Genomic DNA, 25482 nt, shown 5'->3' on the forward strand with positions numbered 1-25482 from the left:
AATAATTTTGAAGATAGAAGTAATCAGTGAAATGTTTATTTAAATTTAATAAGTGATCATTATCCAATAAATACAATAACTTTCAAACTAGAGTATTTAAAGATAATTCAAGTGAAATAGTGAAATGGAAAATTATTAAGACTCAACAAATATGTACTTCAATTGGAATAACAACAATAAAATATTTTACGACATTTATACAAATTTTATATTTTTTTATCTTATGTTTAATTTATATTTGTTTTATCATTTAAATTTTTAGTTTTTATTTGTTTATATAAAATCTTGAATTTCTTATATAAATAAATTTTGTTTTCTCCTACAATTCAAATATTCTGAGAATTAATTAGCAATAAATATATACTTTTAAATTAAAAAATTTTGAAAGATAAAAAGTTTTTAATTAGATTAATATTTACTATAGATAATAATACTGCAATAATATTAATTTTCAATTTTAGTTTTCATTATGTGTTATTTAAGAAACAATAAAAACGTGCAGTCAGATCCAGTTGTGTTTTCAATATTTTAAATAAACCTAATTTTGATATAATTCAAGTATATTGAAGATTTTTCAAATCAAATCAAATGATATAAATAATAGAAACATCAAAAATAAAAATATAACATTATAAATCATTTTAGAAGTTTCAAAAATAAACACAAGATATTTAAAGAAAATGTAAATCAAGTGCCTGAATAAATAAAGAGAAAACATAAATTAATTAATTTTTCTATAAAATAAATTTTAAAAAACAGCAATAGATAATACCTGAAAAGTAAGAGTGATAGGTATGGAACCTCCTTCTCGGGTCATATCTGGTGCTGTATTATACACTCTCTTGGTAGCTCTTATTGCAGCTTCATAATTAGAACATTTTGGGTCAGTAACCCATGCTTTAGCACCATGGACCATTGAAACCTAATTATTTCAATCAATTATTGATGGTCCTTTCTGTACTTTTATTTTTAAAAAGAAGATTAAAATAAATAATTTAATAGTTTTACTTTGAATTTGTTCCAACTTCCTCTTTTGGCCCATTCCTTTGTCAAATATTCAGAAACAGCCCTCTCTACAACTACAGGATCTTGATTTGGTACAATTCTTATTGAAAATTTTCCAACCACTTTTCTAGGTATGACTGTTTTTGTTCCAGGATCTGAGAAACATCCTTCCATCCCATGGATACTAAGAGAAGGGAATCTCCAACGACTCATTAGTAATTTCGTCTGTAAATAAATTTAACTTAAATTATCAAAATTAAATAACCAATCAGTCAATAAATAAATTAAGAAGATATTTATTAACAATAGTCATTTACACAAATATATATCTTGGATGATATGAAAATCTTGTGATTATAATGTGGTGGCAAGATTGTTAATGTCTTCAGCAGCAATAGTCGACGTTAGCAAAGAGACTGTTTGAAATGGGTTTGCCACTGCCAAAACTATTGTCAACACTTTTATTTTTCTAGTATATTTCTTTTAAACCTATATTTATTTATAATTAATTTAATGTACCATTATTTTATATTTGTTTTAGTGGCAAACCCATTTGAAACCACTCGTCATATGATCAATTAATTAACTAGGTGTGTTTTTGGTATGTCTAAAAAAACTGAATATTAGTTGAATCTGTTGTTTTATGTCAAGTATAAACATCGTTGTTTAGAATAATAAAGAGTGTACCTAATGATTCCAGTTTATCATTACAATTGGAACACGCAGTAAAATAAAATTAACTATTAAAATAATAAATAAGAAGAAGAGATGAGGTCAGGGTTGTGGTCAAAAAGAAAAAAAGAACAAAAATAGTTAACAACTCTTTATTTACCAATGTTTCGCCCCACTTTGCTGAGCTTCATCAAGGTTGTTCCAAGTTGATAGCTTGGAGGACTTTTCAACAATCAAAGCTATAATATATATCAAGCTATCAACTTGAACATCCATGATGAAGCTCTACAAAGTGGGGTGAAACGTCAGAAAATAAATATTTGTTCTTTTTGACCACAACCCTGAAACCTCTTCAACTTTTGAAAAGTTAAAGGAATGTTCACAAATTCTTAACTGGCAAACAGAGTATGAATAGACAACTAATGGTATCTTAAGTCGGACCATGAATCTAGAATTAGTCATATTTCAAACCTTTCTGAAATTTTAAACAAATCATTAATGTCTCATCACATTATCAATGAATGTATGACTGAATTTAAACTGAATGGAAAAAGTAATTTATATATATCATATATCAAGTCCTTCAAGAAACAACCTCAAATCCAACAAGAAATTTACTATCTATAAAAACTAATAGATAATTCTTTATAAATATTGGTAATAAAATAATGTTATTTTCCACAATTCTGAGCTCAAGGGCCCTGCAACTACAATTGTTAAATTAAGTAAAACTTACTTAGAGAAAGTAATTAAATACCTAACAGTAACAATAATTAATATCTAGAGAGTAGAATAGATAAATAAAAACACATTAATAACCTTATCTTCCTTATGTAAGAGGCTTGGTGAACCAAGTTCTGTTTTATAATCCAAAACACTGAAATCAATTTCTTGGTACTGACGTCGTTCATCATCAGTTATTGGAAGAACATCATTATTAATGTTAGGAATAAGTATTGTACCATCTTTGTCTACTAATCTGCTTAATAAATAAACCATGTCAGACATAGCTTCATTTCTAGAAAAAAATAAATAAATACATGAGACTCGCACATTAGCAGTAAAACTTGTTGGATTCTGGTGTTAACAATTTTATTATTTAAAGATTAGCAAATGGAATTTGATTGAGGGAAATCTATCTTTCATTCATTAATTCATTATAATTCATAAGAAAGAAATTTTATGATAGCTAAAGTTAAATAATTTAGACTATAAAATTTCTAAATGACAGAAAACTACATGAAAAGTAGTGCCCATCTGGAAATAAACTGACCTTTGTCAGTGTTCAAGTTTAACTTGAATTTTTAATTTATTTTTGTTTATTCCCTTCCATTTCTGATATATGGGATAGTCATCCTATAGGTTACAACATTATTCTAACCAGAGTGGGCAGGTTGAGTTTTCATTCCATGGGCCCTCACGAAATTAGAAAATAAATCAGATTATATAGTTTTTGTTGCTCTACATAGAAGAATTTAAATCAAAATTATTATTTCGACAGAAAACAACTAACTACTGACATTGTTTTTTCAACAGCCAGAGTAAGCTACTTGCTTTACTTTCTATAAACTTACACTAGTTGCTCTGGCCTTGAAGAACACCTACAATTATGGCTGAAATATTGCTTTAGTCACAGAAAAAATTATTAATTTTGTTGATATTATTTTTAAGTTTCAAAGTAAATAATTACCTTGATTCACTATCACTACAGCATAACATACTTGATTTCCTAAATCTTTTAAATATTATTATAGCTTACAAATTGAAAATTTAACTTGATCACTTTTATCATTAACTAGATGATAAGTTATATTGTAGTTAGTAAGTTTTATAATTATGACAATTCTAAGCAGTGTATTGTATAAAAATTATGTCTATATACAATATGAAAATTTTAAAAAGGGTAAATAAATGGAAAAATAATATAAAAAGTGTATATTAGAATACATAAAGATTTAAATAATATTATTGTTATTTCCCTTCATATTTAATGTAAACTCATGATTGCTCTCATCACTTCTATCTCATTTTTTCATTTATTTCTCCTAATTTATTTTTAATATTTTATTTTGTTTTAAATACAGGCTACTAGATAAATAAAAAATATGTTTAATTATCACACGTGATAAAAGAAAATCTTTTAAAATTCAAAAGATGATGTGCATTTATTTACATTAATCAAAACATCTTAACTCAAGCTGTGATACCTCATAAATGTGAAAAATCAATAATACATTTGTTACAATCATACTAGAAACTTCTCAATAAATATTGTGTAGGATACCTATATATATATATATTTTTTTTTTTGCTGACTTGGAGAATTCATTTGAAATGTCTCCAGAATGATGCATGAATTTTTATTTAAACGACATAAAGATTTTTCAGACTAGCAAGATACCACAACTTACGATATATTGTTCGAAATATGCATTCAATATTGTGAATTGTTTGTCTTTTTGATATATATTGTTATCAGGATTAATATACTTTTTTCACATTCTACCAGACATTCTATCATTTACAGAAACTTTAATTGATTTTACAGGAAAAGGGTCATCTAAGTACAGATAAAATTGGACTACAAACAAATATTACATAGCTTTATTTACTCAGAGTTTTGAAAAGAAATGAGTACTTCAAATATAATTAATTACACTATCATTGATTGATCAGGTATCACTGTTGTTGAAAATTTAGTGTTGTGTAATAAAGAAATGATTTGAAGTGGTTTTCAATAGCTTAGTTACAGTTATTGTTATCATGTGACATTTCTAAGGATAATGATAATCAAATATTAGTTACTAAATAAGAAACAATTAATTGATACTTTCACTAACTTTTGTTTACTTGGTATTTAATTAAAAAATATTTAAAATCTAAATACGACAAATTCTTTCATTTGTTTTAGTTTTCATAATTTTAAATGATCTATTCAACTTCATTTAACCCTGAAAATTATAATTAAATAATTATATACATTAGTTAAGTAAAATATTTTTAATTATACATGGATATAATTATGCTAAGCCATAGCAAGTTAATATAATCAGTTTTTAAATCAAATAAATATTTCATTAATGGTTTAAATGTAATTTTATTAAATTATGCCATAGTTTAGCTATTTGGATATTTCAATATTATTCGATGGTACAACAATTTACAAATCAAAAGGTTGATAGAACTAAATAAAATTATCAACACAATTTTTAACAGTTAAGAAAGCTTTTGAAAAAATAAAATCAATTTTTAATAAATGAGATAAATTCATAATTTTTTTTTTTATATCCAAGGATATAGTAATAGCAAAAATTCGAAGGTATTCTATTTGTCTTCCACTCCATTATAAGGTTTGAGCTGTGTTGGTACAAATAACCTTAGGACTGAGTAACCCAGACCCATAAATAATTAGCTAGATTATAAACACACCCTGATCAAATATCTTAATACAAAAAAGATTAGCTAAAAATTACAAGTCACTAACATTAAAATTACCTAAATGGTAAATAAATAAAAATAAACTTACACGGTTCCTCCATAAACTCCACTATGTAGATCTTTACTTGCACATGTAACTTCTACAAAAAAGTAGCACAGTCCCCTTAAACCATAGGTCAAACAAGGCTTGTTTTTTCCTAACCAATAATTATCAGATATACATACATAATCAACATCATGAAAGAATGATTCCTTCCTTTGCTTCAATAAAGCTTCAAGCCCTTCGCTTCCACTCTCTTCCATTGCTTCGAAAACGAACTTTAATAGACAGGTAGGTAAGTGTCTATATTTATTTATAATAACATATAAAACTGTAATGAGAAGAATGAAATACCTTTAAATTGACAGGAATCGGTAATTCCTGTTTCTGATAAGCTTGGATGGCATTTAACCAACACAGAACTGGGCCTTTGTCATCAGATGCACCTCTACCATACAATTTCCCATCTATTTCAGTTAAATGAAAAGGATCTGTATTCCAACCATCTTCTTTAGCTGCAGGTTGGACATCTATATGACCATAAACACATACAGTAGGTTTAGATGGGTCATTTCCAAGTGACCCAAGAATGACAGGGGGCAAACGTAATGGTCTTCCATCAGGTAAAGTCTATGTAGTACATCATCGAGAATTAGGTAAATAATTAAATCGGATCAAAAAGGTGCAGATAGAATTTACCTGTGTTCCAATGTCACATTCCTCTGCTTCAACCCCAAGTGACTTTAGTTTACAAAGTAGCCACTTAACCATTGTAACACAATCATCTCTTAAATGAGGAGAACAAGAAACAGATTTTATAGAAACAGCTTCCTTTAATAGATCAATATAATTCTGCACATGGTCATCAACATACCTAGAAACAAACAAACAAACGATTAGGTTTATAACTAATATTTAAAAAGTTAATTTTTGAAAAACTTACTTAAAAATAAGATTTAATGTTCTTGATTCTAGGAGGGCCATAGCTGTAAAAGTGAATCTTGTCGATGCCAGAGTCTAGTAAAATAGGCTTTACTTCAGATATCTTTCTTATAAGAAAATAAACAATGCAAACTGTAGATAAGATAAAAGGTGCTTAATCAATTGGATGAGTTGTCAAGGAGCTGAATAGGCAGACGTTTGATTGACAAACCAAGCTGAAAGGGACCAGTTCATTACATTTCCAATTTTACAGGTAAAAGTTATACGTGCGATATATAGTGCCAAGTAGTCCAATTTTTTTTTTTTTTTAATTCAAAATTTCAAATCAACCTACAGACTTTAAAGCGAACTATCATCAACTACTGCCTTTATAATAAAAGTACATCGAAAGAATATTTAAGTTCGTGTGCTGGTCATTCTGGTTTGTTTATAGGTGCTGCCGTTAAGAAGTTATGAATTTAACAAAAAGCTTAGTAAATAATTAAATAATAAAAATAAACAAAGTAGTATTTTGGCTACTAAAAATATATTGTTACTCTGGATTAGTTTTACTTCCGGCGATTCAAAACAACTAAACACAGTCGGAGTATCTAGTGTTTACCGATTAATGATGTCGACGTTAGGACAGTGAACGCTAGGCTGATGGATGGTAAGAGTAATACTCATTATTATACGTCAATGTCATCAGAAATTTTGACGATTTTTGTTGTTTATGGGTATGAATAGGAATGTGATGGGCAACTCAATGGCGGTAACTCAAGCTTTAGTCTGAAAATTATGTTGGAAAATGTTATTTTCATAACTTGGAAGATTTTTCTAACAAATTTTAGTTTGAATTTATTTTAATTTCATAAGTTAACGTAATTTTTAATCATTGGGTTTTGTTTTTTTAATCTTTCAACTCTGACTTAACCTTAATTATATAGGTTATGTATTTCTATATGTGCCTCATATAGCTGTCAAAGTATTGTTTATTAATTGATTTTATTTAACAATTGCTTTATAAAATTCATCAATTATCTTTATTTCTTGTAGATATACAATCATGGTGGGAAGTTCCGAGTATTGCTCACTTTTGTTCCTTATTCCGTGTAGCATTTAATCTTCTGGATTTTGATATCGAGGTAAGTATTACTTATTTTCCTTTTTATCATTGTCTGATTCATGCTTTTTTTCCTAATTCAACACTTAGTTTCTTATGATTTCTTCAGTTTTAACTTTGTTGATTGCGTTTGTTGTTTCAATGGCATCTTTTAATTGTAATAAAGATTTCCTATGTTATTGACTCTTTTATTAAGCTGATATTATAGTTGTCGTAGATTACTTGTTTAGATAAAAGCATTTATGCCATTTTCAACTTGTTTTTCATGTACTATGTACTTACGTTCTTATCTAATTATAATTACTTATTTAGCTTCATATATTAGTTATGGTGCACATGATGATAATATGTTAATTCACTTTTCTCTTTTTTATTCAGTTTTTCTTATGTATAACATTGGTTTAGGAATTGGAAGAAGCTTTGCTTACTGATGGCACTGAGTTTAATGGGAATTCCCTACTGCAAGATCTTATTGTCCGTCTTTTATGTGGTTGTCTTGGCCATAATGGAATATCTACATTTAACTATCAAATGTTTTTACGAAGACTTTTTCGTACTAAGTGTAAGGTAAGTATTAAATGTTTAGTTTCAAAGTATTTTTAAATTTTTTCTAATTAATGAATTGCAATTCTGTTATGTGCAGGAACAAGGTAGAGAAAATCCTTTCAATACTGACATAGATTTTCAGTTTTTACCTTTACGTACTAAAGTTGAAATTCTTCATGCCCTTTGTGACTTCCGGTTAGACGCGGATGATGTTATTGATGTTCTTAAGGTAAGTTTTTTTAACCTATATATGTTGAATGCTAAGAGTTGTACAACATTTTAATTAAAACAATTTGTATCCAGAATTTAGATTCAGACAGTCTTCGTGTTCATCCTCTTGGTCATGATGAAAATAGGTCAGCCTATTGGTACTTTTATGGAACAAGACTATATAAAGAAGAATATCCTAAGGTTAGTTCTAGTAATTTATTTTTATATCACAGGAAATTTATTAATAGTATTATAAACATTGTAAGTAGTCAATGTTGTTTTGATCAGTGATTATCCATCTAAAATATTCCTTTGTTTTATGATATTGTCATACAAATTTTGATAATTCCATGTATAGTAGTGTGCTTCATCCCTTCTTGAATACAAACTTTTCATTGTTTATTTTGATCTGGTGCTGAAAGCGGTTTTTTTTTTACTCCCAATATATCTGAAGATGTACAATTGTCTGTTATGTATCATCAATTTTATGACTAAATTTTGATTCAATGAGTAATAGATCCACTTCTTTAAAAACCAATTAGTTGGAACTTATTTTGTATATTTTTTACAAAAGATTTCTTTCAATACCACTTTATCTTATCATATTACTGATTTTGTCAAATTGGGGGATGATTGTATCATTCAAGTTATAATAAAGCTTGTTTTGTTATTAACACGTGATTTGTTAAATTTACCTTAGTAATTCAATTGGTAATGGCTAATAACTTGATTTATTAACAGTTGATTGTTAATAATGGGAATATAATTATAGTTGAAATTAAGGCATTGATTGTTTGGGTTTTTGTCTGAAATATGGTGTATACCTAATTAAATTTATTGTTTAATGTAGATGTACCCAACTTTTTTACAATAGATGCTATTGTAAAAGGTTTCTCATATTGAGATATACCACAGCTGTATCCCTTTCCTTCCCTACACTCAGCCACCTTCACAATAATGATTTATAAAATGTTGTAAGTAATTTTGTTTCCAATATCATACATTCCTAAAGTGAGTCTAAATACCACTTTCATCCTAGAAAGAGAACCGGAATATTCATTTTTAATAAAAAAGAAAAATTTAGGAACCTACTGGTCAGCTGCGTGCCAATTTTGACTCCCTAGCTTCCTGCCCCATTGTAGCAAGTTTACCTTGGGTTGGGCATCCCTGATTTACTGTGCCCCTGAGGTGTACATAAATACTGTGGCATTTTATTTTGAATTAATTTTTTATTTCTGACCACATCTACTATTATAATTTTTTTTGTAGTGGATATTTATCTGCACCCAACAGTTCATAACTATCTTAAAGAAGTTGTATTTTAACTTTTAATACTCAGGGTGTGTTCAGATTCCATTGGCAAATGACAGAGTAAATTTCTTATTAATTGTCGGGCCTGGTATTCAATGCACATTTGTGATTTCTATATGAAGGTTATTAAAATGTATGATTATTCATAAATTTTATCCAATATTAAATGTTTTCTTTCTGTTCCAGTATATTATCAAATCTTTTGTTATTAATTTTAGTCTGAAAGTATGGAATTAATTGTTTTATTATTAATACCTTACATCTTGTAATGTTAAGAATTTTACCCTGTTTTGAACAAAGTTGTTGACTAGAAAGTTCTGTGAATTCAGCAAGTTCATTTTAGTAAATTCTAATATGAATAATCAGCGTTTCAAAAATATTATCTTATTTAAGGGTGGCTCAGTGGCACTGGACTGACTACTTACTTCCTGACCCATTAGAGGTGGCAAATTTATTTTGTACTATATAAGTATTAGATAAAGCTATGCTGAAATTCCCTCTAGTTATGAACATTAATATTAAATTAAATGGAACATTTTTATTTCTGTACTGATTTCATGAAAAATTATTTCATTAAGACAAAATAAGTAAAGGGCATGCAGTAAGCAAGGTTTAATTCCAGCCTAGTGGTCGACTTTTATGACATGGCATTCCTATGGAATAAAAAGTCAACCTTCTCTCTCTGGTTAAAATGGTTTCCAATAGGATTTTATTAAGGTTTTATAAAATTTCCTTAGCTTAGGTTTAGGAAGTCCTCTTGGGACAGACTTGTCATTTATAGTGGGTACCTACACTTCCCCCATTAAAAAAAAAAAAAAAAAGGTTAGGATTGTTTCATATATCTCATGTTCTGTTTCAGAAAAGGAAGAAAAAAAAGGATCATGATAAGTCAAAGAAAAAGCGAAAAGAAGGTTACACTAGCTCAAGTGAAGACGAGTATGAGAGGCGCCCCACAGGTTTTTATTTATTATTTAAAGCAATATAAATATTTTAAAATAAATTATTGGAGTTTCTATGATAATCATTATAGTGAGATTTTTCATTATGTAATGTATAAATAAAAGTTTGATAATAATTTTCTTAATAAATTTCAATAAAATTGTCAACCTTTAATTTATGAAATAGTTGTTTTCCAAATTAAGGTAGAATTAGTAGTCTAATCATGCTTAAAACTGCTTTTATTTGACTTCTGTTAGTAATGATTCATTGCTGCTTATGATAATGTCACTTGATACTTATTTTTATTGGTAATGGTAGAACCTCTTTTTTTCCCTGATAATAAAAATTAAGCCAAAATTTTTTATGAAATCCTGTTAATCAAAATCTTGAATATGAGTCGTTTTGAATCAAACCCATTATATCAAAAATAATTTGATTTCGGCAAATTGAAGTTTAATGCTCCTTGACCAGCAGCTTAAAGGCAATAGATCAAAAATCATAAGATTCCTTTTAACTTAGTCCAATAAATATCTCTATACAATTCCATATCCCAATCTAAAGTTTACCAGTATCAATAATTGATTAGTACATTTAATTTGACAAATTGATAATAATTATTAATTAATGCCTAATGAGGTAGCAAGTTTATGTATTTGAAAATGGTCTGTGCACTTAGGTTAGAATGCATTGGAGCTCTAAATTAACTAAGGAAAGGCCAATCTATGAACTAAGTTGAAGACACAAATTAAATTCCTCTGAAAAATCTTCCATTTATTTATTTCATTTAAAATTCTAATCAAAATACATAACTATACTTTGAGGACTCCAAACTTTTTTTTTTTACAATTATATCATTTTTCCACCACTAATCTTTCTGATACAATGATTCTTCTGTAATGATTTCGTCTACAATTAAAAGTTATAATTTAAAACAGTATTCTATTTTATATATATGTTTTATTTTATACCAGTCCGGCCTGGTGGGCCTTACATGGTTGATATAACCGTTATATTATTATTTTTTTTTTTTTTTAACAGGTGATTATGGGGGGTATAGTCTCGTACAAAAGAGACCTCTACCTATATTCAATGTTATTATTAAAAGATAAAAAATAATACAATAAATATATAAGAATAATGCTTCTTAATAAAAAACGAAAGTAAAATTAATAACAAAAAATAATGATATTGGTACACTTAAATAAAACAAACAATTGCCCTCTAATAGTAAAAAGAATCAAGTTAATTTGAAAAAGGGACGAGAGAAGAAAAGAGAAAAAAAAAAATAATGATTAAATAAAATTAGTAATAATAATAAGTAAAATAGAGGTAGTGTGACTATGAATTAATTTTATATTTAATAAAATTTATAACAGAATGTCCTGCAGCAGTCTGGGCTTCAGTCTTCGGATTGAGGTTAGGTTTCCCAGGCTGTAAGTCACTGCTCCTTTAACTTTCGGCAACTGAGAGCGGAACCGTTTTTTGATGTAATCCTCTATTGACTCCATCTGTAATTTGCGATACAATTGGCTATTTCTTATGAACCAAGGAGCATTAACTGCGATTCTTAGGACTTTATTTTGAAAAGATTGTAGTTTTTTCTTTTTCGTAAAGCATGCCGCTCCCTAGACTTCACAGCCGTACATCAGCAGTGGCCTGAGAATTGTTTTAAATATAAGAACAGTTGTTTCTGGTTTTAGTTTGGAATTTCTGTTTAGGATAGGATATAGCATTGCTAACCTAATCATCCATTTAGTGAAATATTGTTCTAGATCATTAAGGTGACTTTGCAAGGTGTTTCTAGCTATTATAATGTCATCATGTGGAGAGAATACAGATGTATCGTCAGTGAACATAGCTATGGAGATGTGTGTGGACTGGACGATGTCGTGAAGGTAGAAGTTGAACAAAATGGGAGAAAGGACTGAACCTTGTGGAGTATCGGCATGGATTTGTCTAAGGGTTGAATTTTTGTTATTAATTCTGACTGAAAATGTTCTACCATTTAGGAATGAGCTCAGAATATTGTATAGGTATTTTGGAGTGCCTGCTTTCTTTAGTTTATATAGGAGACCTCGATGCCAGACCTTATCGAGTGCTTGTTGGAAATCTAAGAATGCTACCAGGGTGTGTCTCTTTTTTTCGAATCCGCTAATTAAAAATTTCAATAGTCTTGCCAGTTTGTGAGAAGTAGAATGACTGTATTGAAAACCGAATTGAAAATCAGGAATAATTTTGATGCTCTGAAAAAAAAGAACTAAGATGTTTTTTTATAACTGATTCCAGTAATTTTCCAAAAATAGGTAATAAACTGATAGGTCTATAGCTGCTGATTTGTTTAGCGTTCTTACCAGGCTTGTGAATTACTATCAGTTTGGCTTTCTTCCATTTATCCGGAAAGTATCCAGTACGAAGGCAAATGTTAAAAATTGACGTGATAAAAACGACAGCTTTCCTCAGTAACATTTTTATTGCTATGACTGGGATCAAATCATGGCCAGGACTTTTCTTTACCTTGAGCTTTTTAATCAGGTCCTGGATTTCTTTTGGGGATATGAATTTTGGTGGAAGCTCAATTGTTGCGAGGGGGAGATTTAGATACTTGTCAATTCCATCAGTGACTAAATTCGGACTTATTACTGTGTTGGAGAATGTAAAACAGTATTCTAGAGAGTACCTTCATGGTCCATAGGGAGCTAATTTAAAAATATTTTGATGGCACTAAAAACCTAAAAATTATAATAAACTTCTGATGTATTTATGAGTTAAAAAATTTGTACTTCCTCACTCTATTTTAGAGGAATTGTGACTATAGGTTGAAAAAATAGTTTACAAGCTTTAGCTTTTCTATTTGTATTGGTTTTCTTTCAATCGCATCTGGTGATTTAGGATTCAGTTGTAGTGATCTTTTTTGCTGAACTTTGTTTTTACCATCAATGTCAATTTTATTTCACTTGAATTTTCATCGGAATCGTCTCTGCTATTCATTATAAATTAATTCCTTGAACCCTCAGAAACACAATATTAAAAAAATTAGTGAAGACATTTACTACAAGTTTAGAAAACACAATACAAAAAATGACTTATGTCCTAATGATTAATATTTCGTTAAACCCTTAAAATTAAATGTCAATTTTTTTTATTATATATGTATATTTTTTTTTATCAATGTAGGAACATGGAGGGTAATGTGTTACACAGAAGCAGACTGGAGAGAGCTAGCTCGATCTATGGCTGGCTCCAGTTGTCGAGAAGAGAGAGCTCTTTATACTGTCCTTTCTGAAGATTTTCTGCCAGAAATACCTCGTCTTTTCGAAGAGAAAGAGAGATTGCAAAGGAAAAGAGCAGCAGAACAAGCTCCTAGACGTGCATCTCGTCGACTTGCCAAACAAGAAGAACAGTCAAAGCCTTTTAAAGATGATCGATATTCGGAAAGGGAACGTGTTAATCGAGAAAAAATGGAACAACGTGAAAGGTAACTCCCTTTAAAAAAAAAAATGTCATTTTTAATTCTCTAATAATATAAATATTTATTCAACACTTTATATTTGAGATTTGAGTGAGTAGCTATTGTTATTTGAATCACTATTTACTTTTTAAAATAATCCTATTGTAAGAAATAGTTATTTGATTTGTCACTTTTTATTTTGTTTAGATAATTAGCATCTAAGAAAGTTCTTCTTACTTTCATATATTGGTCCTTTATTTAATAGGTTTACAGACACTGCTATATCTGTGGTTAATCAGGTCTTTAATTTATTTTTATACAACAGAAATGTCTCAGTGGTTTTGCAATGCTTTATTATACATTACATATGCCTGTATGAGTTGATCCTAATGAACTTATATTTCACTATTTTCTTTAAATTTGTTTGGAAGTATTGGGGTTATTGTAGGTGATCTCATTATTGTTCTATAGAAATTTTGGCTGTAATATGCTTCATCAGGTGGTTATTTTTACTGTCCTGATTAGGATCATCCCAGGGTTATATTGTTTAATAAATATTTTGATATTTCATTGCTGCAATATTAGCTGGGCCACCTTGATTATAATACTCTAGGGGTTCTTCAAAGACTCTTTGATGACTAAATCATCCCAGGACTCCACTTCTGTGTTGGAATCACATTTTTGGCATACCATAGTTTTAGACTTCTTCTCATTATAATCAGAAGATTGGGACTTGCATAGGTCTCTCTTTAGGACAGCTAAGCCATCGGGATCATTCTAATTGTTTCACTAGGCCAAAAGCTATCACATTGTGTTCATCATTCATTTCAGATCTGAGGGTCCAATTGTATCTCATAATGGATGGTGAAACTATCTTTGTTTCAATTTAACTCTGTCATTTCTCTAAAGAAAGTTAGGTGTAACAGATGATTTGTTCATTAAAATTAAATGGTTTCTGGTTATGAAATCACCATCATCTAAGAGTTCATTATACTCAGGTTTATATAGTTTGTGGAAGATCTTCTATTCAATTCTTCCTCCTTTCAAAGAATATCATAATAGTTGTCATTTCTTATTGAATCTCTGAGGTTAAGAATAATTTCATCTTCATCCATCTTTCTAATCATGGCAATGATTATAGATTATTATTATTCTACATGTTCTCATAATAATTTGTATTTTTCTTATCTTTTGTTAATCCTTTTGATCCAACTTAATATTAATAAGTAGCTGATTGTAAGGATTGAGTAATACTTGTTACACTTTAGAGTTTATCACTCTGAAATGAAGTTGTACTGGTGACTAACTTGGACTGATTGATTTAAATGTATATAACTTGTGTAATTTTAATTTTAATTTTTCTAGGACTTTTTATAAATTATATCACTTATCTGCAGAAAATAATGCCGTTTAAACTATTAATCTCTACAGCTTCTTGATTATGAATATTTGATAATTTTTTGAAAGTTCTTTATAATTTGAAAAAATTAATTTAATTTATAGTTTTTAGTAATTAATGAATCCTATAGACTTTATAAATTTTTAAAAGCAGTCAGTCAAAGTTGGCCCATCCTGTATTTTACTTGGTTATTTTGAAACTTAATAATTTAACATTACTACCATTTTGTCCCATTTAAACAAACAACTATAGGCAAGCTAGGATTATGAATAGATCTCAATCAGATTCTGATGAGGGATCGAGCCTAAGCGAAAGTGCTCTCGTTCCTGCTGTTGGAAGGCAGACTAATAACTCCCTCTCTTCTGCCACTGGAGAAATTTTCATTCAACCCAATAGACAGAAGTTCAAAACAACACAACTGTAAGTTACCATTTTTATTTTCATTCTAAATGTATTTTGTCTGCTATATTTCATTTTAGTTGTATACAGTGCTCTTGGTAAGAGGAGTAGTTCAGTGGGTAGGCCAATGGACTCCTGACTCCAAGTTCTGGGTTCGAGTCCAGCTGTGGTACATTTTTTATTTATACTGTTAGCTGTCGATTGACCCAGGAGTTAGGAGACCCTTTTGGAAGATAATGTGCTGAGTTGGGGAGAACGAAAACACTGACAGTGTAACTAAGGATAAATCAAAAAACAGTTCGGGGTCCCATGTTGGGCGCCAGACTATATAACCACAAATTTTGATTTATCCTTAGTTATATATTTATCGTTTATACTTTCCCACGCTCAGCGGAGAAGGAGGTAAGTTAAAGGAAAATAAAAAAAAATAAATATAATCGAAAAAGGGGGAAAAAAGACAAAACAATAAAGAATAAATTACTCCTTAGGCGCCACGTTATATTTTCTTGAAAATAACGAAAACCCCGAAGCATTATGCCCATACTATAACTAAAATATACCCCTATATAAACAATTGTTGAATTATGACCACTGGCAAATACCTTTACATCTTGATAACAGAAAACCTAGGGGTGTTACCTACCCACCTGTTGAATTATCGTAATATTCCGTGAACAAGAACAAAAAAAACATAAGTAAATTAACAAGTTGAAAGCAGAGAAAGAACAGCAGAACTATATGTACAAAAGTTTTATAATTAGAAGAAATATATGTACACAGAATGAAAAAGGAAAAAAATAGAATTCTTATCAATTATTAAAACAATTAAAACTTATAGGTTGACTTAACCTTAATGGTTAAGGTTAACCTAAACTTAAATGCTTAACCTTAATAACTATATTTACATTATTGTCCAAAAAAGTATAAAAGTGAATATAAAATAAAAACAAAAAATTTAGTTCAAACCCCACGTAGTCCTTGGATGGACTCCTGGCAGAACATAAGGTTGTCCAATATTTCCTTTCCTTCTACCTTCCCCACAAGTTTTAGGATGGCAACTGCTACAACTCTCTTATCCAGGATGTGCTGAAGAAACGTCACTGCACTATATCCCCACTTCTAGTGTTAATGACCGTCTATTGAAGTAGAACACCATAATTTAAAAAAACAAAAAAAAAACATATACGATGACATTTCTCATATGGTGCTATTTCGGTTCAAACAGTAGACAGAGGGCCTTTAAACTATTACCACTTCACATTGAACAATCGTAACGTGTTCCAAAATCAAACTGTCACCTTCACAAAACCAAAATCTACTCGTCTGAACATACGTGTACCAAAATCAAACTGTCGCCTTCACAAAAAACAAAACCCACTCGTTTGAACATATCGCTCGTATTTTGTTTTTCACATGACAACCGTAACACCAGTTAAGCATGTATGCTGATAACATCACCTCTTGTGTTACTCTTGGTCCAGAACCAGTACTTTAATGCCAAGTATGGAACCTAGAGGTAACAGAAGATATGATCAGTAACAACAAAGTAGGAGAACTCAAAGGACGAATATAATTTTTAATAAATTGTCATTTTTTTATTTATCAATATATTCAGTTAATTTTTGCACTCCCACTAAAAAGTACTGTTTTTTTGGTTTCTGAATCTCTTAAGGATGATTGATAAGAGATTAAAAATATTATCAAACCATGCCACTCCAATATATTTGTGATAGGCTTGGATTCACATAAGCAGGATTCCATTATTCAATCATTTATTTTCTGATGACTATATCACTAAAATCTTGAAAGGAAATATTTTATTTTACATTTAGTTGAAGTCTTATAAAATTTTATTCCAAAGTTATTCATCTGAATTTTTTATGGACTTGTACACTATGTTCTATGATTATGGGTTGCAACCAACACTTATTATTATAATTTTCATTAAATCACAGAGCTGTCGACTTGTGAATGCTATGCACGCTCAAAGAGGACAATCTCCACTCATGAAATTACTCAGTTGACCAATTTCTAGAAGAAATTGTTTTAAATCTAAGCCTATTGAAACTTATGTTTTTGTTTTTTTTACTAGTTAAACTGTTAATAAATCAATATTACTGAAAACTTTTCAAATAATTTAAAAACACAATAAAGCAAAAAAATGAAAGATGAGCAGAAAAGAAATTTGTATGATAGCTCCAAACAGGCATGATTTCAATTGTGCTTCTTTGGAAAAGATTATATCTGATATAAGTGAATATTTCATGTATTTTTCCATAAAAAAAAAATTGTAATAAAATAATTCAATCCCTATTTTTACTGTAATTGTAATTTGCCTGTTAGGACTTGTTTTTCCTACGAATATATAAAATTATATATAAGATACAGTCCAAGTTACATTCATTGCTGTTTTAAAATTAAAACACTTTACTTGTTAAATATATATTTTTTAAACTTATCTTTTAAGTACAAAACAAAATTAATAAAAAGGAAAGAATAAAATTAACATTGTGGCTAATCTCCAGGTTATAATTGATCTATAAAAGTATGATTCTATTATTCATTCATTTATTTGTTTAATGACTGTATTTCTAAAATCTTATTTAAACTTGATAGGAAGTATTTTAAATTTAAATGATCTGAGATGTTATGAAGTTTAGAAACAATAATTTTATTCCAGAGTCATCTATTACAATTCTTAATCCATCTGATTTTTATTTTATTTTTTTAAGATTTAGAAGGACACGTGAAGATCTAATGACTGGAATGTATAAGATTTTGGATCGAGTGAAAGCACATAAAGATGCATGGCCCTTTCTTGATCCTGTTGATGAAGATTATGCTCCAAAGTATTATTCGGTGATCGCCAAACCTATGGATCTGCAAACTATGGAAGATAAGCTCGATAATGGTGAATACGGATCATTGCAGCAGTTCAAGGCAGATTTCCAATTAATTGTTGACAATTGCCGACAATATAATGGATCTGATAATGGTATGTACATTTAATATTCCATATATGCTTGTATTTATACAGTGAATAGTAATAGTATACAAAGTGTGTGTTAATACATCTATCTCCTTCTGTTTCTCATACTTTAAGCAAATGTTTTTGAAATACAAAGTTGGAAATAGTTTTTTGAAATGAAACTTCTTTACAAGTATAACGCTTCCCCATCTCAATTAATAAGTCCTATACTATTGAAATAATTAATGGTGGGTCCCCTAATGATATAGGTTTGGAATAAGAGTCTAGAAAGAAAAATTTTTAGTCTGAGTGGTCTATACAAAATCATTTCCAGTACCTCAAAAAAAAAATTAGTTTTTCGAATAAATCTAAAATTGTAAATATCCTGGAATATTATTACCACTTATTTGGAAGATGATGAAATTCTCTACAGTACAAAACATAAATTATTTAAGCCGAACTAGTCTTTGCATAGAGTTGTGCTTTGGATTCAAGTATATTTTAAAAATATTCTATGCAGGGTTCCAAGGTGGAAGCAGGTTAAAATCAAACAAAACATGAGATGACAAAATTTGAAGATAGATCTCTTTTGCTTTGCCCTAACAATAGCTTTCTTATTCCTTATTCCCTATGTACTAGAATAATAAATTTAAAAAAAATAAATTTATTTATTTAGATTATATCAACTTAAAGTGGTTTTAGTGTAGTACTTATGAAATGGTGGAGTGGAGTCTTAGTTGTGAATTTTTTTGAAATTATTAAAAACTATAAAACTTTTTAAAAACTTTTAGAAAATTCATGAATTGGGGGAGGGGAGGACTCAGTTTCTTTATGGCCAGAATTATTTTTCTTTACTTTAGGAGGGTGACACTAGCAATTGTTCTTTTTTCAATATAGGTGGAAAACAACTTGGACTTTGCTTACACCCTGATTTTTTTTTTTAAAGTTATAAAAAGTTTCTTTACCAAGTATAAGTTTGTAAATTTGTAATTGTAAATCTTGATGTTAATTTACAGATTATTCTTTAAGGTTACTATAAATTAATTTTTCTTCCTTTCAGAGTATACGGAAATGGTGAGAAGGCTCCAGGAAGCTTTTGAAGCTTCCGCTGAGCGATACTTGGATGCTGACCACTCTAGCTCAGATGATGACATGCCACCAATGATTCGTCATAATGTTACTTTGACGAGTGATAGTTCCAGCTCTCAATTGGATAGACCTCTGAGGTAGCTTTTTAATTTAGAATTTGTTTTGATATTAACTTCCCATTAACAGGTTGCTATCCCTAATTGCTTAAGTTTGTGAATAAGAGTATATTCATTAAAAGAGGTATTTTATATATATACATTGTTAAGTCACCTCAAATCGACTGTCTCTTTGTTGGAAAGCTTAAATAAAGAACAAAAAAAAAAAATGCTGGTCCGATCGAAATATGTATTTGTTAAGTTAATACAAAAAAAGACATAAATTAAATTAAAAAAAGAAAAGAAACCTTCCAAAAATATAGAACAAAATTAAAATTTAAAAGAAGTCCTTCGATATAATTACTAGTTACAATGGATGAACTCCGATTGGTTGGATGTCTGGAGTTCCGTTCCGAAAGTTCGGAGACGACATTCTGTTCGTAATACACGTAGGTGGGTTGCTCCAATGTTCCGGCAGCAAGGTCTGGTGACTGAAGTAAAGCGGCTGGGTTACTGCCCTATACCTAGCCGACTGGGTGACTGTATGTATGACCGTAGAAATGAGTATTGACCTTAGGCCACCACTTGTATTGTTGTGGAAAATAATCCAATTGGCCCATAAACACTAATCCACAAGCATTAATTCTCTTCATTTAAAACAAAACATACTTATAATGTAATTAAATCTATTTACTTTTATATACCTTTATAAATATTTTTACGAGGGTTGGTGGAAATCTTTTAAAGACATGGATAGGCCCGTACCTATCCGTGTGTGGGATTCTTACCCACTAAAACCACCGTCCTACACCTGTTTCTCACCCTCCACAGGACTGCCGTTAGGCATTACATCATGGGGGTGATTGGCTGAGTGCCACTTCATTGTTTTAGGCTATCTCCTGGCTCGCCTATCTCTCTCCTCATTTCTTAACTTCTACATCACCTGTGCAGCAAATCGTTGACCTGCCATCCAATAATCTTGGTTAAGCAGCTTAATATTGACAATATTATCTGCTCTCAGGTCTGAGCTGCAAACGCATCGGAAGTCTCTTATTTCTTTATGAAAGCGGTGACAGAAGAAGAAAACGTGTTCTGCACTCTCTTCCGTTTCTGGGCATAATGGACATTCTCCAGTCTCATCGAGCTTAAACCTATACTGGTAGGTTCGGAAGCAACCATGCCCTGTGATAAACTGGGTGATATAATAATCTACCTCCCCGTGGTTCCTATTCACCCAGGCACCATGATGTTGGGCACCAGCCTGTGCGTCCATCTTCCACTGAATGCCATTCAGCGATGTGTTTTTTTTTTTTTTACTATGAGGGTTGGTGAAAATCTTCAAAAGACACAGATAGGCCCGTACCTATCCGTGTGTGGGATTTTTACCCACTAAAACCTCCGCCCTACACCTCTCCATGGGACCACCGCTAGGCATTACTTCATGGAGGGAAATGGCTGAGTGCCGCCTCGCTTTCTCCGCATGGTTTTTACGTTTCCATGCTACTAACACCTTCTAGCCCTCTCTTCTTCTCTTAACCTCATGAGGACTACTGTGGTGAATCTCTTCACTGTGTTCCAATACTGGTATGATAGTAGCATGTATAGCTCGCTCATCACGTTCTCTGGTGTGACGTGTCCTCCACACACTCTCCAATTCACTTCTTGTGTGTGTGTGTGTTTTTAACAATTATATAAACTTATTTGTTTTTCAAAAATTGGGCAAAATTTATTAATGTTTTCAGATAATAAATTGGAAACAAATCCTAAATTATCTTGCATTTTGAATCCAGCACAATGTTTGTCATACTTTTCTATTTTACTTACTAGTTGAAACTGCACCTTTAATAATGCTAAACCTTATTAATAATGCACCCTATTAGTACTGGCTCAATTCTAATTGGTGACTATAGATTTTATTAATCAAGAGTTGTAATAAAGTATAACCAATAACTTTCATTTTCAATTTTTCAGCCGTAGTTCTTCTCATGAGAGCAGTTTAGACAATGATAGTGAAACAAAAGATGCATTAATTAAAAGGGATTTGAAAGAAGAGAGTATTCTCAATAGGGATAACAAAGTAGATAAAAGTAGATTTAGAAGAAAACAAAAACGAAAGAAGAAAAGTTCTAAAGTTTCCAGTATTGAAGAGGGTGATTCTAGTGAAGAGGAATTTGCTGATAAAAAACGGATCAGCAGAAGTGAGGATGTAAGCAGTGATGAATTCGATGTAAAAACTAGTAGTAGTAGAGATACTAGCAAAGATAGATCAAAAAATATCAATAAATCAATAAAAAATAGGAGTAGGAACAGGTTCAGGGTAAAACGAAAGGATCTTTCCATAAAAGAACCCGAGAAGGATAAGCATAGCTCTGATGGTTCGAGTAGTGAAATCAGTAAGTCCTGTCCAATTGGCTCTAGTCGAGAAACAAGTAAGGAAAGAAGTCGTGACCGAGTAAGAGTCAACTACAAAGAAAGGGAAACCAGTGAAAGTGAAATTTTTACTGATTCATCTGATGATAGTCAGTTCGACAATAAATTAAAAACAAAAACTTCTCCAAAAAAACCTGTTAAACGAGCCGGTATTATTAAGAATGTGGAAGCTATTGAGGCATTAGAATTGGCTACGGAACAAACTCTTAAGGTAAATAATAATTTTCCATTTTATTATTTGTGTTAAGTGTTTACATGATCTTCAGATAATTTATTTAGTTCATTACTTCTTATTGTTATCAACTCAATTCATGTAAGAATCACTTTATTCTGTGATTTTTTTTAAAGATATAGTTAGTTCAAAAGAATGAATGATTGATTTAGATAAATATGCAGATAATTAAATAACATACATAATTATAGATTAATGAAATCTATTACTTTTCATTTAGAAAAGCACACAGAAGTATTTATTAAAATGGTTAGTTGATAGTTTTTGTTAAGTGAGTGGGTAAAAATCCTTGAAGTACAAATGATAATTTTGTAATTGGAGATTTTTGCTATCAACCTGTATCTGAGCCATATTTACACTTCAGTATTTGAAAATTTTAGAAATTATTAATTATTTCAAAATTTTGTCAATACAGAACTGAAAAGTAAATTTGGTTCTGCTCTTATTTCACAAAATTGTCACTTGTGCTCTTGTACAAGCCTTATCTTGAAGGCTGGCTCTAATAAAGCTTTTATTATTATGCAATTTTTTTATCTAAATTTCAAACAAGTTCAAAGTAAAATAAAAGACTGTCTAAAGAGTAACAGTGGACAAAAATTGCCATCTTTTAAGCTTTTCTACCAGCATTCCCCTTCTAGGAAAAATATTTTTTATTAAATTATGAATTTTTGATAATTTAAAGGATTGAAATATTTTAGATCCTATAATATTGGGTAATAATTAGGTATCAAAAATTAGTATCTTAGTTCTTCTTGAATTAGTTAGTAGTTCTCTTTATGATAGCTGCACTGACCACTTTTGTTGATGTCTTGGTGCAATAGTCTCAGATTTACCATGATTAGTTCTGTTTTAAATGATCTAATTAATTTATAATCTTTTTATAAGCATTTTTTTGTTGCATAAATATGAAATGTGCAATATTGACTATATTGTTTTGGGATACTCTCTTATACAATACCATTTTAATACTAATTACACTTTACAGACTTCTCTATTTTACATTTTGGTAAAAGAAACTGAAAGGGGATGAAAAAACTAAAACATTATTAAATTAAAACAAAATACTTAACTTATGGAGAAGATGGTCAGGTTTGTGGTCAAAAGAGGAACAAACATAGTTAACAACAATTTATTTTCCGACGTTTCGCCCCACTTTGAACAGCCCTGATGTAGCTCAATAAAGTGGAAGGAAATGTCGAAAAATAAATAGTTGTTAACTATTTTTGTTCCTCTATTAACCGAACTCCATTTGGGGCAGGTATAAGTTTAGATGGGTGGTACCACTTTATATGCTAATTTATTTCTATTGGATAATTTTGATTTTTTAGTAAAGTATGGATACATTTGATTTTGAATTTTTCTTGTGTTTTCCAATTTCGAATTGATGTGGTGGTTAAATAATAATATGGTGTCTAAAGTCACTCCTAAGTATTTAAATGTCTTGGCAAAAGGTATAGGGGTATTATTTAAATTTAGGGTCGATAGAAGTATAGGCCATTGTTTTGTGAAACGATGGCTTTTGTTTTATCAGTATTTAAAACTAATCATCATTTTTTTAAGGTATTTAGATCTTTTCTTGAACGCATCTTTTAGCCTATTAACAATTGCCTCAATACGGAATGAAGAGGTGTAAATTGCTGTATCATCAGCAAAAATGGCTACATCAACATTTTTAAATCATGTAGTCATGTATGAAAAGATTAAATGGAATGGGACTTAAATAAGAACCCTGTGGGAGACCAGCAATGGTATGATACGTGGGGAAAGTTTTGTTATTAACTGAAATGAAGAATGATCAATTATTTAAAAATGACTATGAGTAATATTAAATATCTTGGAATATTTAAATTTATTATTCTAATTAATTAATATTTTACTATTATTATTGAATACATAGATACTTTTTTTTCTTTTGGTTCTTTATTTAGAGTTACAATAGTAAAGAATTAAGACTCTATATAAACTATTCAGTAATTTTCATTTATTTTTTATTTATGTTATTAATTAGGTGTTATTTTGCCAAAAATACTAAATTGTCCACATATTTGCTTATTATGGCTTATTACTTGATTGGAGTTTATTATTTTTCTCTATCTCTAAGTGGCGTGGAGGTGGACTACATATCTCTGCTTTTCTTGAATAGTGGCACGTCTTACATAGTGTTAATTTTAGAGGAGAAGCATATATTCATTTTATTAAATATTTATGTCAAACTTTATTTTATTCTAATTTTTTGTATTTTAAACATTTGTTTCTCTTAGAACTATATTAACTAAATAAATGTATCGTGCCAGTACTTAATCCATCTTTAAAGAAAAAATGTGCCAGTTTTTAAGGAAAAGACATCTTCAAATTAACCAAAATATATTTTCATTGTAAATTATACAAAATTTGATGAAAAGTCAAAAAATAACACAGAAGTTACTATAAAAAAATAAAAATGTGGAGTGACAAAAGATACTAAAGAATTGGAGTAAAAAAATTACATATTTTGGAATATGTTTTTTATTTATTAAATCAAAATATAGTATTTTTCTTTGAGCCAAAGTACAACTTTTTGAATAAGCACATCTCAGGTTCATAATTATCATACATAGCCGTAATAACATTAGGTTTTCATCCATTAAATTTTTTCTCTAAATATGAGTTTTTATAATACTGCAAATTGATATGAAATTTATATATTGTATACTGATTGATATAGGTTTATAATGAATTGATTTTTTTGCTGGCCAACACAATTATCATTATAAAAAGGAAATTAATTCCCTTATTTGTTAGTTTTACTTTCAATCTCATTTATCCCATGCTTCGCTTCACCTTTCTGCCATACATAACAAGTTACGTCTTGTTGATTTTAACTCAAAATTTTAAAGTTCTTGTCCAAATATGTCACTGTTTATAAACATAACTGCTTGCAACTTGTCAAAAAAAAAATAATGTGTTACTATTAAACAATAGAAAAAAAAAAAAATCTTCAAAATAATAATAATTATTCTATACCTCTTAAAAAGTAAACTAAACTTATGCCATTGTTCAAGAAAGATTGAGTACAATTCTTTATCTTAGTATCTGTTCTCTGGTAGGATATTATAAAAAATGAAGTGCCACTTTCTATAGTGAAACTACATACTAACATAACATAAAAAAATACTTTTATTTTTTTAGTTGTGCTACTATTCCAGCAAAGCAACAATACATATATATATACATACAT

General features: G+C 29.5%; 2 protein-coding genes across 2 annotated transcripts in view; one reads left to right on the forward strand and one right to left on the reverse strand.

The window, feature by feature from the left end:
• Positions 1-6396, reverse strand: part of Cndp2 (Cytosolic non-specific dipeptidase 2) — a 10887-nt gene extending 4491 nt beyond the window's left edge. Inside the window, exons 1-7 of the mRNA XM_014432345.3 lie at positions 6099-6396; positions 5855-6029; positions 5510-5785; positions 5204-5433; positions 2497-2695; positions 1009-1230; positions 773-922 (exon numbers count right to left, since the gene is read on the reverse strand). Coding sequence (XP_014287831.1) covers positions 773-922; positions 1009-1230; positions 2497-2695; positions 5204-5433; positions 5510-5785; positions 5855-6029; positions 6099-6139 — 1293 coding nt within the window. The 5' untranslated portion in view covers positions 6140-6396. The remainder of the gene's footprint in view (positions 1-772; positions 923-1008; positions 1231-2496; positions 2696-5203; positions 5434-5509; positions 5786-5854; positions 6030-6098) is intronic.
• A 216-nt stretch (positions 6397-6612) lies between these two features.
• The window catches only part of dikar, a gene marked incomplete in the record, with an annotated part of 31873 nt that continues 13003 nt past the window's right edge, over positions 6613-25482 (forward strand). Inside the window, 11 exon segments of the mRNA XM_067050960.1 lie at positions 6613-6746; positions 7133-7221; positions 7605-7766; positions 7843-7974; positions 8049-8156; positions 10126-10222; positions 13380-13680; positions 15305-15472; positions 18184-18446; positions 19480-19645; positions 21575-22244. Coding sequence (XP_066907061.1) covers positions 6740-6746; positions 7133-7221; positions 7605-7766; positions 7843-7974; positions 8049-8156; positions 10126-10222; positions 13380-13680; positions 15305-15472; positions 18184-18446; positions 19480-19645; positions 21575-22244 — 2163 coding nt within the window.

This window comes from Halyomorpha halys, unplaced genomic scaffold (assembly GCF_000696795.3).
Source record: "Halyomorpha halys isolate HHAL.00 unplaced genomic scaffold, Hhal_1.1 Scaffold1047.1, whole genome shotgun sequence".
NCBI classification, from domain to species: domain Eukaryota; kingdom Metazoa; phylum Arthropoda; class Insecta; order Hemiptera; family Pentatomidae; genus Halyomorpha; species Halyomorpha halys.